Source organism: Lethenteron reissneri, chromosome 23 (genome assembly GCF_015708825.2).
Source record: "Lethenteron reissneri isolate LAM-NWPU_2019-01 chromosome 23, ASM1570882v1, whole genome shotgun sequence".
Lineage (NCBI taxonomy): Eukaryota > Metazoa > Chordata > Hyperoartia > Petromyzontiformes > Petromyzontidae > Lethenteron > Lethenteron reissneri.
In genome coordinates, this window is record NC_083801.1 from 21,973,308 (window position 1) to 21,990,290 (window position 16,983).

The 16,983-nt window shown below is 55.6% G+C and overlaps 1 protein-coding gene across 1 annotated transcript in view; it reads left to right on the plus strand.

Annotated features, from left to right (window-relative positions):
* The first annotated feature begins 4,552 nt into the window (after positions 1 to 4,552).
* GPR158 (G protein-coupled receptor 158) overlaps positions 4,553 to 16,983 on the plus strand; it is a 57,693-nt gene continuing 45,262 nt past the window's right edge. Inside the window, exon 1 of the mRNA XM_061557695.1 lies at positions 4,553 to 5,718. Within this exon, the coding sequence (XP_061413679.1) occupies positions 4,730 to 5,718 (989 nt within the window). The 5' untranslated portion in view covers positions 4,553 to 4,729. The remainder of the gene's footprint in view (positions 5,719 to 16,983) is intronic.

Consider the following 16,983-nt stretch of genomic DNA (forward strand, 5'->3'; position numbering starts at 1 on the left):
TCTCCTCCTCTGCGCCGACGCATCTGGGGACCGCACGGCGTAGCCCACGCTGCTGTGCCGTGCCCTGAACCCACGCGCGCTCAAGGGCAATCGTCAACGCGCCTGATCAAATCCAACGACGATGAGGACAGCGAAGAGGAGGATGCGACTGCCAAGACCGGCAGCCTGAACCTCGAAGCTCTTGCAGAGATGATGCAGCTCAAAGGAGCCCACGTTGATAGAGCTGTGGCGTTGGATCCAGTTATGGAAAGGAGCCTCAACATTTAAGAGAGAGGTCGAGGCCGTATCACTACCGCACACCGACATCCAAAGGAACCTCCGGAAAACGGCAAAACAAATGGCAATCACAAGTTGTGGTTTGCCCACTCCCTTCGGTTTAACTTCCGACTCCCCCCACTACCTCTGATTCAACTTGAGGCACCACCACAGCCGCTGCGAAGTCAGCCACCAGCAGCCCCAGCCCTCTTCAAACACCGGCGTTAAAACACAAAGTGTTGCTGTCTGGCTGGCTGACTGGCTGGGGGGGCATGGGCAATATGGTAAGGTCAGGGCGCGCATCTGCGCGATTACGTCACCCTGGTGCTGCTGGTGACCAAAGGCAAGAGGATGCCACAGCGCAGTTCTCTAAGAACTGCTGATGGTGTTTGTATAATGCAAGAACAGAGGCTGAGTGCTGTTTGAAACGACGTATGGTTTTTCCTACCCGCACTGATTTGTCTGTTTGATGATGATGGGGGAGGGTGAGTTCACGTCATACGTGGATTTACATGTTCTAGAGATTCGATTGACATGTCTTGAGCGTTATGAGTCGATGTGCACGCGTTCAATATTTGATGATGTTCATGATGACCATGCTGCATTGGCAGTGGTGTACAAGAGCAATTAACAAGGCAACTTGCAGGACACCAGTCTTACAGACTGCGGGCTGCAAATAAAATATTTATTAGGCGACGTTTCGGTCAACAAGTCTTCTTCATAGCACACGAATAAGGGACATTTCCCGAAACGTTGTCTCATGTAGCTTTTTCCTTTCTTCTTTAACGGCAACGGTGTTATTGACCAACGCGTTGAAGTTGATGCTGACACGTGGCTGGTCACTCGACTCGCCCCCCTTGTTGTTGTTGTTTTATATCACCACGGTAAACATGCCGACGTTGGGCCAACGTCGGTACGTGGTTGGGACCGTTGGACCAAACGTTACTTGAACGTTGAGCCAACGTTGTCCGTCGGTTCCAGTTGAAAAGACAACAACAACAACCGTGGAACGCACCCGAGAGGACTTTGACATCGCGAAGATGGCGCAATGAGATCAAGGCACGTGCAGGACCACGTGACGTGGTGGAAGCTTGGGAGGAGAGGGGGGGGGGCATTCATCCAGCAGTGGATGGACCATGGTTGCTGCTGCTGCTGATGATGATGACGACGAGGACGACGTGTCTGGCTACACGGGCTGTTCGCGCGGTGTCTTCATGAGTGAAAGGTGATTTTGTGGATTCGTGTATCACTGCTCACGACGCACGCGGGGCGCGGGATGGTGGAAGGGGGAGAAAGCGGGGGAGATATACAGCGAGATGTGTTGTACACAGCGAGAGAGAGAAAGGGCGAGAGAGTTGAAGGCAGAGAGAGTTGAAGACAGAGAGATAGCGCGAGAGACAGCGGTGGGGGCGCGGGCGAGAAAGAGAGCGATAGGGGAGTGAAAGAGCAATCGAGTGGAAGATAAAGTCGGAAAGGGGTGGGTGGGGAGAGTGCTGGAGAGAGCGAGTGGCTCAAGAGACACGGTGGTAGAATGAGAGAGATGCGAGAGCGTGGCAGAGCGTGGCAGAGCGCGGGAGATGAGGTCCAGAGCGAGGAGGCAGAGCGTTCGAAGGAGAGAGTGAGCAGGAGAGAGGGGGGGTAGAGAGAGAGGGAAGGCATAAGGAGAGCAGAACGTGACATCTTTCGTGAAATATTTCATTAAAGGGGGGGGGGGGGTTACATAAAGCAAAGCATAAAAAAACGAAATGATGAACGAAGCAAAGTGCCGACTACACCGAGCATCTTCTTGTTTCCTCTGATCGTAAAAAAAGAGAGAGGGAGAGTGGGAGAGAGAACGCAATAGAGAGGTGTTGGAGGGGGGGGGTGTGAGGGAGAGGGGGGGGGAGAGGGGGAGGGAGAGGGGGAGGGAGAGGGGGAGGGAGAGACGGCGCCTCACCATACCGCTCATTCGTCTCCCGCGTGATGCTGCGAGCGCTGAATGCGCAAAGCACGCGACACGTCACACAGAGACATCTTACCCCTGGCAGAGACATCGACAGCTTGAAACGACCATCGAGGGATTTCACGATCACCGCAACGTAGACGGAGACACGGACAACACACACACACAGAGCTAGACAGACACTATTTCACACAGATTGATAGAAAAAATAATAAACCCACTCTCGGATTCCTGATTTTTCTACTTGGCGATAACGATGACGACGACGACTACGACAAGGAGGAGGATGATGAGGATGCGCCGAGCCGGGATGCCGCATGTCTTGGCGACTCCGTCTGCTCTGCCGCGATAAGGGACGAGGGGAGGGCTGATCAGGGACGAGGGGAGGCTGGACCGGAGAAACGAGGAGAGACTCGTGGCGCACCGGCGGCGACAGTTTTGCTCAAATGGCGGTCGGAGAAGCCGTGGTTGCGGCGACAGAGACGACGACGGTGGTGGCGATGGTGACGATGGTGACGATGGTGGTGGTGGCGATGGTGACGATGTGTCCTGAGGCTGGAGCAGAGCGCCGCCGCTGCCGCTGTCAGTGATCGCCGCCTATCGCGCAGCGGGGGTCGGAGCGACGAGCGCGGGCGATTCATTCGGTGGCGCGCAGCAGCAGTAGCAGCAGCACCACCACTAGTAGCATCAGCACCACCACTAGTAGCATCAGCACCACCACTAGTAGCATCAGCACCACCACAAGTAGCATCAGCACCACCACCACTAGTAGCATCAGCACCACCACTAGTAGCATCAGCACCACCACTAGTAGAAACAGCACCACCACCACTAGTAGCATCAGCACCACCACCACTAGTAGCATCAGCACCACCACTAGTAGCATCAGCACCACCACCACTAGTAGCATCAGCACCACCACTAGTAGCATCAGCACCACCACCACTAGTAGCATCAGCACCACCACTAGTAGCATCAGCACCACCACCACTAGTAGCATCAGCACCACCACTAGTAGCATCAGCACCACCACCACTAGTAGCATCAGCACCACCACTAGTAGCATCAGCACCACCACCACTAGTAGCAACAGCACCACCACTAGTAGCATCAGCACCACCACTAGTAGCATCAGCACCACCACCACTAGTAGCATCAGCACCACCACTAGTAGCATCAGCACCACCACCACTAGTAGCAGCAGCAGCAGCACCACCAGTAGCAGCAGCAGCAGCAGCAGCACCACCACCACTAGTAGCAGCAGCAGCAGCACCACCACCAGTAGCAGCAGCAGCACTAGTAGCAGCAGCACCACCACCAGTAGTAGCAGCAGCAGCAGCAGCAGCACCACCACCACTAGTAGCAGCAACAGCAGCACCACCAGCAGCAGCAGCACCACCACCACCACTAGTAGCATCAGCAGCAGCACCACCACCACTAGTAGCAGCAACAGCAGCACCACCAGCAGCAGCACCACCACCACTAGTAGCATCAGCAGCAGCACCACCACCACTAGTAGCATCAGCACCACCACCACCACCACTAGTAGCATCAGCAGCAGCACCACCACCACTAGTAGCATCAGCAGCAGCACCACCAGTAGCAGCAGCAGCACCACCAGTAGCAGCAACAGCACCACCACTAGCAGCAGCACCACCACTACCACTAATAGCATCAGCAGCACAACCACCACCACCAGTAGCAGCAGCAGTAGCAGCACCACCAGTAGCAGTAGCACAACCACCACCACTAGAAGCAGCAGCATCACCACCACTAATAGCATCAGCAGCACAACCACCACCAGTAGCAGTAGCACAACCACCACTAGTAGCAGCACCACCACTACTAGTAGCAGCAGCAGTAGCAGCAGCACCACGAGTAGCAGCAGTAGCACCAACAATACTATCATCAGTGGCAGCAGCAGCAGTAGCAGCAGCGAGAACACAAACAGCTTCAGCGGCAGTAGCATTGACAGCAGGAGCAGCGGCAAGAACGTCAGCAGCAGCAGTAGTCGCAGCAACAGCAAGAGCAGCACTAACGTGAGCAGCAGCCGGAGTTATAACATCAGCGCCAGCATCGTCATCAGCAGCATCAGCAACGCCTAAAACGGAACCAACACCATCGGCGACAGCGCAAGACCAGCGGCTGTGGTATCCATCTTCATTATCAGCAGCAGCAGCAACATCAGCAGCAGCATCATCAGCAGCAGCAACATCAGCAGCAGCATCACCATCAGTAAGCACCAGCACCATCAGCAGCAACATCATCAGCAGCACCATCAGTAAGCGCCAGCAGCGTGGAGTCGAGCGAGGCGGGCGTGAGCTCCCACAGCCGCTGGGGTTCGCTCTCTCGCTCGCCGCACGCTCGCACGCACGCGCACGCGCTTGCGTGCATTGACGCGCGCGTGCTCGTCGCTCGGCTCGAGTCTGCGAGTCTCTCTCCTTCCCCGCGCCCGCCGAGGCCGATGTGAATGCGTCTCGTCGCGGTCTCTACCAATTCTCTGCGGGCCGCCTTCGGCAACGCGGCGCGGGGATGGGTCACCACCATCATCATCATCGTTATTACAATCGTCTTCATCGTCATCTTCAACTGCTGCCGCTGCTGCTGCTGCTGTCCGCGTGTTCTACCGTGTTCGTCTGCGCTGCCCGCGGCCATGGTGAAGGCGTCGTTGTCTTTGAGCCGCTGCTGCTCGGGCAGGAGTCGAGCCCCGGAGGAAGAGGAGCCAGACTCCGTGACAGGGAGCGTGCGGGCCGCCCCCACTCCTCCTCCTCCTCATCATCATCTCCCGGGCAGGAATCCGCTGGCCTAGACCCGCAGACATTGGCGGCTATCTGGCTCTTCTTCTCCACGGGAGACCGGATCCATCTCGCCGACGCGCGCTGCACGAAGCGCTTCGAGCTAAGCGTGCCCGGGGCTGCGACTCGCGGCAGCGGCGGCGGTGCGGCAGGGGGGGGTCTCACGCCGGCCCCTGACGGTGCCGCGGAAGCTCTCGCGCACTACGCGCACCTCCTGACCGCCGTGCTCGAGCAGGCTGGGCGGGAGCGCCGCGACGACGCGACCGTGCAGCACGCGCGATGGTACCCGGCGCTGCTCAGCAGCCTCCTCGAGAGCGACCCGCGCGTGCGGCGCGCCCTACTGGCGTTCGACGGGGCCGGCGACTTCCTGCAGGTGAACCGCGGCTCGGCGCGGGGGGGCATCGTGCTGCGGAACGTCTCCTCGCTGCCCGCCGACCAATCTGCCAAGGCGGCTCTGGCCGCTTGTCCCGGTGGCCTCAAATCGCAGCAGCAGCCGCCGAGAGGACCGCGGAACCAAGCCGGGTTCGCCCAGGGCCTTCGCGAGGGACGCGCCGCCGCCGCCGCTCGCTCGAGGAAGGGCCACGCGGCCGCGGCCGAGAGGGCCCACCTCGTGTGGTCTCCTCCCTACCTGGAGTGCGAGGACGGCAGCTACAGCCCACGCTGGGTGCAGTCTCTCTCCGCCTGTCTGCAGGGGCCCAAGGACGAGCAACACGCGCTCGAGTTCAGGCAAGTGTGGGGGGTGCGTCGCGTGTCGTGTCCGTTCGTTTTTGTTGGGCATCCGTTCAACCTACGGGATGCAAGGCAAATAAGCCAGCAACAGAGAGAAGATACGCAATGATGATATTGCGTTAAACAAATGTATACATGCATTGAACTCAGCGATGCTTTAGGCATCTCGGGAAAAGGGGTTGATGGGGGAAGTTCCAAAGTCTATCAGGTGGGAGGAAAGAAGGTGGTAACAGCACGGAGGACGACAGCGATCCGTCGTTGTGTTCGGACGAGGCCTTGGCATGGTTGGAGGTACGAGAGCGTGGAGTTCGTGGGGACAATGACCGAGATAGTAGCGACGAAGGAGTGACACGAAAACGACTGCGTGACGGTGAGGTGACACGAGACTGTAGACCTGATGCAGCAGCCTGGCCTGTCATCAACGGCCCCGTTACAGGTGGCGTTATATAACAGGGATGACCTTTGAGTGTTCGGGAAAGCCTCCACGAGTCTCGGGTTTCTTTCGGCATGAAGGTCCTGCATTGGCAAGTGGGAGGAAACAGGAGAGTACCCGGAGAAGAGTCGCCACGCGCACGAGGTGCCAACACTCAAAGCTTCGCGCAGATCGATTCAATCCATTCGCGTACTTCCATGTCGAGGCCACCCGGCCGCCCAAGGCGACGTAAGAACACCACCAGCTATCAATAACACTGCGGCTTCAAAAGTGAAACTATATATAATCAGGCGACGTTTCGGACAATGGCCCTTCTTCATAGCACAAAAATAGAGAGGACAGAGATAGAGTTGATACTGGTTGCAGACTGAAGTTTACACCGAGGATTAGACAGGCTCAAAACCGCTTAGCTTCAGAGATCGGACAAGATTCGCCGGATTCAGAGTGATTTGATCATAGCGACACACGGGTACGCGAGGTCTGCTCATCGAGGGCTTGGAGTGGCGTTGTTAGGCACACGCGCGGTCGCCTTACAGACCCGCTCGTAGCCCGTAGCGCACGTGCGGCGCATTCAATCGTGCACGATGCGCGTGACGCGTTCGGTGCCGTGAAGGCGCAGATCGTGGGCGCGCAGGGCGCACGATCTGCGAGCCAGCGCTTTTTTTGCATGCAAGGGTTGGTAGATCACGTGGAGATTTGTGAAATTCGCACACCCGATGGGTTGCGAGGTGGCCAGGGGATGGCAGCATTGCAACAAATGGGCTCTTCTTCCTTTCTGTCCCGTCCGCGCGGAACTCTGAATGGTATCCCCTCGCGTGAGTGGTTGAGTTTTCTCCGGGATCTCCGGTCTAATCCCGCACACAAAACCAGCCCGTGCAACAGGATTGACCAAACACAGCCAATGCCACTCCCGGTCATCTGAATAAGTTTTGAGGCTCAATGAAGCCATCCTGGATTGAAGAAAAAATATATATATATTTTCATTATTGCAGTATTTGCATTATCATACAGTACACTGCAACAACGTGGCCACAGCCAGGCAGGGCGCGGTGTTGACAGTGGAGAGCCATGCATATAGACGGGAGAGAGAGAGAGAGAGCGAGAGAGAGACCGCCAAACTCTGCTCTGGTTGTTTTGCACAGAATGCTAATCGCGTTTTCTCTTACGTCTGCGTTTCTGGTAATATTCATCCTGCAGCTTTTATTGCAATGCCAGACCTGTCTGAATGTGCAGCGCCCTGGTTTTATATAAATACAGATCACCGTCTGAATGACTCACGTGAGCCATCCACGCCAGGTGGGGAGGATGTTTACCCATGACATCCTCATCGAGTGTCAAGAGTTCTTATCAGGGGGGTCGTGCTCCGGGGGGTGAATGATGAATGTTTGGCTTCATATCTGGACAAAATCATAGAACCCGGAGAAACCCCCCACCAAGCGTACGAGGGGGCAGCACTCGCATCTGTTTGCGTGGGTTATCGCCTCCCGACCTCAACTCGCTTGTGACGATGTACGGCAAGCGTCGTTAGCGCGGTTGGCCACGAACACGCACAACGGAACGCGCCGGCGACACACGCGCTGCGCTAAAGCTGTCAAGTTGTCTGTCGCGCGACGATTTGCGCTGTCACCACGGTGACGGTCATTGCGGGGGAAATGTGAATGAAGTCCCGTGACGCCCCGGCACCCGCGCGCGGGGACGGCACGCACCCAGCGAGAATGGAGGAGGAATTCCCGGACACGGAGAGAAGGGGAGCGACACGGGCAGTAAGGGACACAGAGATTAGGGAGGGACACGGAGAGGATGATAGAACGGAGAGGCACATGGAAGGCTAACGGAGAAGGGGTGGGGGGGGGGACACAGAGAAGCGATGACACAGACGTCAGGTAAAGGGCACAGAGGGAATGAAGGGACATCCCGGGACCCAAATCGAAGAGGGGGGGCATGGGGAGTGTGCCGAGAGCGGATAGGGTTCATTTGGCACCCAGCGAAGGCACTCCGGGACCAAGGAAGAAGGGGGGGGGGGGGCGCGAGAGAACACGTGATACTTGTGTTGTCAATCCAATGTTTGGCGTTTTTATTTGGTTGTTGTTGTTGTTGCCAGGAGTAAGTAGTCGCTGTGTCCGTGAGCCGCGCCCCCCCCCCCCCCCCGATTGTTGGCGGGGCGCAACGCAACGCGAGACGAAACGCGTCCTCTCGTCCCCGCGTCCCCTCGTCCCCTAGTCCCTGCGCCGCGGGTAACGCGCGCGCCATCGCTGGTCCCTCCTCCTTGGAAGGGCGGCAAGGCGGTGCAGCCCGAAGGAGCGCGTGAATGAACGTGGCACACCGGACGCCAATACTGTACAGTACAGTGTATTGCCCCAGCCTGAAACAAAAAAAATAACGCCAGTGACGTCACGTAGCGAACACCGAGAGAGAAAAAAAAATGCCGCGCCACCCTGACGCACAAACATTCCACTCACGTAGAACTCCACCGACATGTTCTTACTTCGCTCGCCATTTCCAGAAGCTCCCGCCCGCAGATGTGGTTATGGACAGCGGGGCAGCCGAGAACGCGTTTATATTGCGAAACAACAACAACAACACAGACAACAACAACACAGACATCAACAACAACACAGACATCAACAACACAGACATCGACAAAAACAACGTCACGCCCGCCGAAACGTTCGCGAGGAAAGCACTCGCGTGTACACTCACAAAGACAAAGGTCCCCCGGCAGTGTAGCCCTTTAACAGGCTGTAGAGGCAAAGTGCAGTTGTCGAGCACATATGAAGGCCGACACGGCACACGACGTGGAAGGTTTCCAACACCACGCCCGGTCGTCTTTGTCTCCACGGCTGCTGATGTTTATACACCGCATCAGGTACTAATTTTAAGGCTGAGTGGACCTCGGAGAGGCCCAGCACTGGTACAGATAGATATCCGTTACCGACGTTGGCTGTGGGCGGGAATCGAACTCGGGTGGCCGGGTTCGTAACGCAATGCGCTACCACTCCCTGCAACACGCTACGCGCACACACGCTTCGCGTTAATGATATAAACGGGTATAATGATCGTATCACTCCCTCCCAACACCTCCCCCTGGCGATTTTATGAATTCTCACAATCCCTGGGCCGTGATTAGGTTCAAGAATCCACGCTATTCCGTCTTGTTTCTACTGTCTCCCTTCCCATGCTGTAGCCTGAATAATATTATCTTGTTGTTTGCATGAACCGACAAACGTCGTTTCTTACACATACGCATCGAGCCAGCATATATGGCGAGTTAGAATCGATATTAAATTGATGCATCGCTACTCTCCATGTACTGTGCACTGTAATGTATAACATGAGCAAAGCACGCGTGCAATTACTGTACATGAATCAATACAGCACGAAATTCCGTAGCCCAATGCACTGAGAACCCATCGCGTTCAGTGCATCCGAGGAAACTCGCCCAGTGAGAGCGTTGCCTTACCTTGGCCAGGCCTTGCCCCGACTTTGCCCGTTAGCCTCACACGCGCGTGCAGCGCCGCGGTGGAATCTATTCTAGCGCGTAGCAATAGGTTCAGGAGCTAAACGCCGAATGTCGAGGTCTGCGCACTACGACGAGAGCGCTCCAGGGGAGAGTTAATGTACTTTTGCTATTCCTCCTCGGCCGAACGAGGCGCGGACTTCAGTGGTCTACAATCGGGGTCCATAGCTTGAGTCGCAAGGGCACAATCGCACGCCCACCACGGCGTGTCTGAGCGAGGTCGGTTTCAGCACCAGACACGAGTGGACAGCTCCAGTCACTCGGCCACTGCTCAAGGCGTAAATAGCAGTGCAGACAAAGCGGAGACGACGTCTCCTTCGCTCATCCGTCTCTCCACGTTACACACACGAGTGTTTCTTCTGGGAGTTCATGCAATCATCAGCATTGATTTCAGTACAAGCAAAACTCTGGATCGGCGTCGACATGTACAGTGTCTCATCAGCAGGGTCGGGCAGGTGTGCGTGAATTAGGGGCGTGAACAATGATTCACGCCGTCTGCTGCCGCCAATCAGCGTCGCGATTCGATTAATGAACACACGTTTTTGTTTGTTCACGTTGCGGTGAATGTTGAAATCTCGAGGATATGTCAAGCGGGGGTGGGGTGGGGGGGGAAAGTCAACTCATGACATACAGCATGTACGAATCGGACCACAACGGGTGAATCTGACAAACTGCGATTCTCTTGAGCTTAAGAATTGATCTTAATCCCATTCTCAGGGCCTTTTTGCCGGCAGCCGAGCCGAGCCGTCTTGACAAAGCGCCTAATGAACGCTCGGCCGTATTCCGTCACCTTTACCCTCGTTCCTCCGATGCACATGATTAGCAGCAGCAGCAGCACACCGCAAGCCTCCTGGTGTATACCGGGCGCATGCTGGATACCTGCTGTCTGCTGGTCGTGTTGTTTTACACCTACAGTGTACAACACGCACAATGCAGGGAATACGTAATGACCAAATCACCCGTTACGCGCCGGATACCGTCAGATCTCGGAAGCTAAGCTGCGTTGGGCTTGGCGAGTGCTTGGATGAGCCGCCACTGTGCTTTAAACACGGCTGCTATTGGCTACTGCGGGGGCTACGTTGTGGGGTCAGCTCAGCCACATCCGTTGTTGTACTGTGCAGTACACGTCTATGCTCCCCGCCTTCACGAGCGCGCGTTGTGACCAGCGTGGTGAAGTATGGGGATGCAGCCCCTAGACCCCCTCCCCCATCCCCACCAGCAACACGGAGAGGGAAGGGCTCTCGTCTAGCAGTGGACTGCATTTGAGAGTGCGACGGAAGAGGGGGGTGTGCAATGGTTCACATTTCTCCGTGACGATTCGTTTCATCGGCTCGATTTAATCGCAGCAATTCGATTCAATAGGCGATTCTAAATTTCAAAATATATTTTATTACCGCAACACGACATCGATTAAGCACATTTGTAATGCAATTTGCAAATATCCGATTCTTACCCACTGGATATCACGAGTCTTACGAATCGATATGAATCGATAATAATCGACGCATTGCACCCCGATTTGGCAGTGTACCAGTGTTTCTGCAGTAGTGTAGCGGTGAGCGCGCTGTGCTACGCACCTGGCGACCAGGGTTCGATTCCCCCTCACGGCCTATACCAGTGACGATTATCTGAACCGGTCCTGGGCCTCCCCTACGTCGACTCAGCCTCAAATGAGTACCTGCTGCGGTGTGTAAACATCGCCACTGGGGCAAGACAAAGGCGCCCACCCACCCGCTCGTGTGCAGCGCCTTCCTTCGTAGGTGCTGCTCGCGACTTGCCCCTTACAGTCCGTTAAGGCTACACGGGGGATCTTTGTTTACACGAGGCTCGAGGGAGGGGGGACGGGGGACGGGGGAGCAGTGGCGCGAGGTGCCCGTTGGCGGGTGTCGCAGTGAGCGAGGCAGCTGACGCCTCGGCCGAGCCACTGAACGCGTCTTCCGCTTCAGTGCGTCGGCCGCCACGAGATATCCTGGGTAGCAAGCAAGCAAGCAAATAAACAAATAACGACATCATGATTCACTTTTCATATAAATTTATCTATTATTTTGGGTGCATGATTCTGCAGCCCTCACCATTATTTACAGATGACAGAGGCAGAATTAATTGTGTGTTCTTGCCACGGGGCGTTGTTTTGGCTTCCCTACGGAATGGATAGTGACTGTGCTTTGTGACTGTGTGTGTCTGTGCGTCAGTGTGTGGGGAGCGGTAGTGTAGCGGTCAGTGCGGTGGCCTACGAACCCGGTCACCCGGGTTCGATTCCCGCTCACGGCCGATACCACTTACGATTATCTGAACCGGTGCTGGGCCTCCCATAGGTCTACTCGGCCTCAAATGAGTACCTGGTGCGATGCGTAAATATCGCCACTAGGGAGAGAAAGGCGGCCGGGCGTGGTGTTGGTCACCCACCCTCTAGTGTTGCGTGCCGGCCTTTATATATGCTCGCTAACAGCACTTGTCTCAAAAGTATCACACGTATACTTAAGGCTATACGGGGGACATTTGTCTTTGTATGTGTGTTTGGGGAGCGCTAGTGTAGTGGTTAGTGCGCTGCGCTGTGAACCCGACGACCGAGCTCAATTTCAGTTCACGGCCCATTAACAGTGGCGAAGATATTTTAACCCGTCTTGAGCCTCCCCTAGGTCGACTCAGCATTAAATTATTAGCTGCTGCACAGTGTGTAAATATCAGCACTGGGGAGACAAAGGCTGCCCTGTGTGATGCTGGCCACCCATCGCCCTCGTGTGCGGTATCAGGCTTTGACAGGTGCTCGCTAACATCACCTGCCCCAGTAGGCTACACGGAGGATCTTTGTCTTTGTGTGTCGATGTATGTGCTCATGCGTGATTGCGTTATATGCGAGGACAATTATTGATAGAACATGTGGGTGGAGCGAGTCATAAGGGATCATGAACACTGAAACCTACCAGTACGTGATCAGCTGCAGCACCACAATCATTATGCAGCAGCATCAATCATCATTATTATCAGCAGCAGCGATTGTAGCAAAGCACAATCGTGAATAGCAGCAGCAGCTTCACATTCACCATCATGCTGAAAATCATCATCGGAAGCAACATAAATCATCATCAACAACAATTATTGTCATCAGTGTAAATAATACTCATCATCATGAGACCCGTTCCTCACATTATGTTGGGCTACAGCATCGCCTCTCCCAGGTGCGCATGTGAGCGCGGACGGCCATGGTGACATGACTGGAGGAGTGGAGAGAGAGGGTAGAGAGGGTGGGGAAGTGGAGGAGTGCAGAGAAGGTGGAGAGGGTGGGGGGGGGTGGGGGGTGCAGAGAGAGAGGGTAGAGAGGGTGGGGGGGGGGGGAGTGCAGAGAGAGGGTAGAGAGGGTGGGGAGGTGGGGGGAGTGCAGAGAGAGAGAGGGTGGAGAGAGTAGAGAGGGTGGGGGGAGTGCAGAGAAAGAGGGTGGAGAGGGGGGAGGTGGGGGGGTGCAGAGAGAGAGAGTAGAGAGGGTGGGGGGGGAGTGCAGAGAGAGGGTAGAGAGGGTGGGGAGGTAGGGGGGAGTGCAGAGAGAGAGAGGGTGGAGAGGGTAGAGAGGGTGGGGGGAGTGCAGAGAAAGAGGGTGGAGAGGTGGGAGGTGGGGGGAGTGCAGAGAGAGAGAGTAGAGAGGGTGGGGGGAGTGCAGAGAGAGAGGGTGGAGAGGGGGGGGAGGTGGGGTTTGTGCATTCTCCGTTCTTTCACTTCAGAGCGGGATCTTTCTCCCGTGCCGTGCGAGCGGCGTGACGCATCTCACGGGCAGGGCGTGCGCTACCCCGCAGGAGCCACCGGATGTCTCTATTCGCCGGAATAGTTGTTGTTGTTGTTCTTGTTGTTGTTCTTGTTGTTATTCGTGGCGGTGGCGGCGGTGATGAATTCGCGCAGACATCGACATCTGCATCATCACACAATAACGCGTGATTGTTGATGTGACTTGTTCACGTTTTCGCCAACGTCGCAAAATCTGACACCACGTCAAATATTGATGATCGTAGGCTGAGTTTATGACCATGAAACGAGGATTTGAACTCACGACCTTGAAGTCGCGAGCTCAAATTGCTCTTAAGCGCAGCCTCCCTCACCCTACCTCGCACGCGACGTCCCCGGCCCGGTCCAACGCCGCTCGCCCACGAGCCGCGCGCACCGACCGGGCGTTGCGTCAGAAGCAGAGCGGATCGTGGCCAGCCGATGTCAACTGAAACCACCGCCCCCCGGACGCGCCTGCTGTGCTCCGAAGAGATCAATAATAGACGGACGGTGGACTGCAGGCGGATGGATGGACGGTGGCTTTACCCGAGTCGAGAGCATCCGCCCTGTGCTGGCCGCTGCTGCCGCCAGCCCCTCGAGGTGGGCCGCGTCGTTGACTTGGCCCCGCCCTCTCATCCCGCGATGGAAGATAACGGAACTAGCGAGCAAACAGTGGAAAAGGGGGTCTAGGGTTAGGGATTGTGTTAGGGGTCGTTAGGGGTCAAGGTGTTAGGGGTCAGCGAGAATGTTCAGCAGGGATTGAAGTCAGCCAAGTCTCTTCCAGGTGGGTGACCCTGAAGTTTTGTCTGCACCCGGCACACCGCATCCAGGATACCTCCCGCTATGGCTAAGTTTCCTACTGGTGAGCACAAGCCTGCTCGGTTCTTATGAACGAACCGAATAACATTCGGTGAAAAATTAATCCCTGGGGGGTAGACGTAGGGAGGGCGCATCACCGACAACTGTTTAGACTGCAAAGATAACTGAAAGTGATACGCTTTGTGGGTAGCGCTAATAGGGCCAGTTTATACTGTATAGGGCAAGCGGCTCGCTGATGAGAGGTTAGAGGGAGTAACACTTCCCGTGTTGCAATCGAAACGTCGTATGCTATTATTTAATTTACTATTTTATCTTTATACGTGACTTTACCGAAAGAACCAAAGAGTAATTCCTGCAGTCACGAAAGCTCCAAATTTAAGTTAGAGGGAGTGTCGGATGACGTTTTATCGACGCATATGAAAATGTTATTGAATGGAAAGCTGCGTTGGTTCGGGCTGTGCGGTCACTGGGGGAGCGAGTAGAGGATTGCGGCTGGCAGGTTCGAGGGGCAGGGGTGGCATCATGCTGGGCATGGCCCAGCACCCACCCTGCGTGCTCGTCCCGCCACATGGCAGCTGATGGTCTTCTCCTCTCCTGCCCTTTCAGTACTGCGCTAGGTTTGTGACTAATTACGTTGGCAGAATGTTAATTACGTCTACAGTGGGTTTTTTTCTTCTTACATATGGGTTTTCTTTCTGTCCATAAATGAAAGCATCTTCACCATCATCACCACCTGCACCTTCATTATCATCACTCAGCAATGTCATCCTTTTGAGTGTCGTCATTGTCACCAATACCACCACGACCATCTTCACGAGCGCCGTCATCAAGCTCATCTCGGGACTGTGGTGGCATTTGCCACTTTTCTCTTCGCAACACCAAGCCCGACAGTCAAGCCGCAGAGGCTCCCTGCTCCCAATTAGCAATGTCGCAGCACCCATCTCTCCTGGCGGCCCTGGGGCAGTGGGCGGGAGCTCCACAGTCTCACGGCGCCGGGAAAGAGAGACGATGGCTCTGCACTGTATATATGTTTGTTGGACTTCTTTCGCACCGTACGTAGCCAGCTGTGCTAAAACAATTCTCAGCGATCGTGCCATTGTTCTCACGGTTCGGCGTTTGTGTATTTAACCAGGCAAGGGCCAATTGGGAAGAGCTCGCCCTGTGGTGGACATTCCACATTCCTTTGGCGGAGGCTAACACACCGATGTACAAGTAGCGGTGGGCTGACTTATTTTGTCCGATGCCAGAAAGATGTTTACATCGGCCAGCCGCCACACACCTGCGACCTTTACACCTTGAGCGCTCGCCACGTCTGAGAGCACGGCGGATGGGTATTTGACCTGCCTCTGCACGAGTGCTGTAGACCACAGGTGAATCGTGTTGATTCTCCTGTCAGAAATCACCTCGAGACGATTAACGCGTCTTCATGAGAGAGCTTAGCGCGGGCTAGGCCGCCCTCGGCGATTAACGAATCCAGAAAAAACAATCAAATCCTAATGAGCGTGACCCAGCCACCTTGATTGATTGATGCAAGAGCTGGATAGACGGGACGTCCACACTTCGCCCCCCCCCCTGCTTCACCCCCACCGCTCGCCGTGTAAGCAAGCGCGCCTGTTGGAGCTGTCAAACTTTGGCGGGGACGAGATGAGCTGTTGTAGCCCAGGAGTATTAATAGCCGAGCCTCCTGTGCTGTCAGGTGCGTGACGAGGACCGTCCTCGGCGCCCCGGCCGGCGGCGCGCAAACACCCCCCGGACGAGCGAGCGGTGACAGGCGGCCACGGGGGGGGGGGGGGGGGGCAGGAGGGCGCGGGGCCTCTTGCCAAGAGGCGGCGCGTGTCCGTCTCGCCACGAGGGCCACGCGTGGCACGCGCGGATTGTTGGGCGTTTCATGGGTTTGTCGATTCGGTGATTAGGATATTGATAATTTGTAAACGCACGAATCAATGCAACGTAATGATGAATTGATGACGACGATGATGATGGTGGTGAAGATGGCAGTTTCTTTCTTTCTTATGGCTGATGTGGATGCAGAGCGACAACCACAATTTCACATTCAGGTGGTCAAGCCAGACGACCGCGTCAGGAGCAGCGGAGTTGTGTATCGCTGTGATGTCTCCTTCGTATTTGTGGATCGGGCGTTGCGTCGTTATGACGTTGCACTCTTTGTTCTGGATGACCGCAGTCGCACAATGTTGGAGAGTTTTAATATTCCATTTGTGCATCCACGTCTGCTGCTGTGGTTTGTGCAGTGGATGCGTTAAAGGGCGGACCATGAGCTTCGTGGAAGATCAAACCCCAGGGTTCTTCTGTGTTGGGTCTTTCACGGCGAGGTGTCTGTGAGTTCTTTTGAACTCCATTCGGCTCCTCAAGCTTCACCGGGGGTTGAATTCGCATCGTTTAAGGTTAAGCGCGTCAGTCCAAAAGGACCTTGCGTGACTTGAAGCGATGCGGAGGTACGTCAGTGAGGTCCTGGTGAATGGTGAATGGAGATGTCAGTGCTGGTGGCAATGGTGATTTTGCGGCGTATTGATTGCGGTGAGAACACACACATACACGTGGAGAGGGTAGAACACGCGCACACATTCTGCCCGTGCGGCCCATCGCCATCACACGCCAGGGTCCATGCAGCGCGAGATGAAAAGTGACCAAAATACATGAGAGGACATCAGTTGTCGTGAGTCGGAGGGGCAAGCAGGTTTGAGGCTTGGGCACTTTAACCACCGCAATGCTATCCATACGC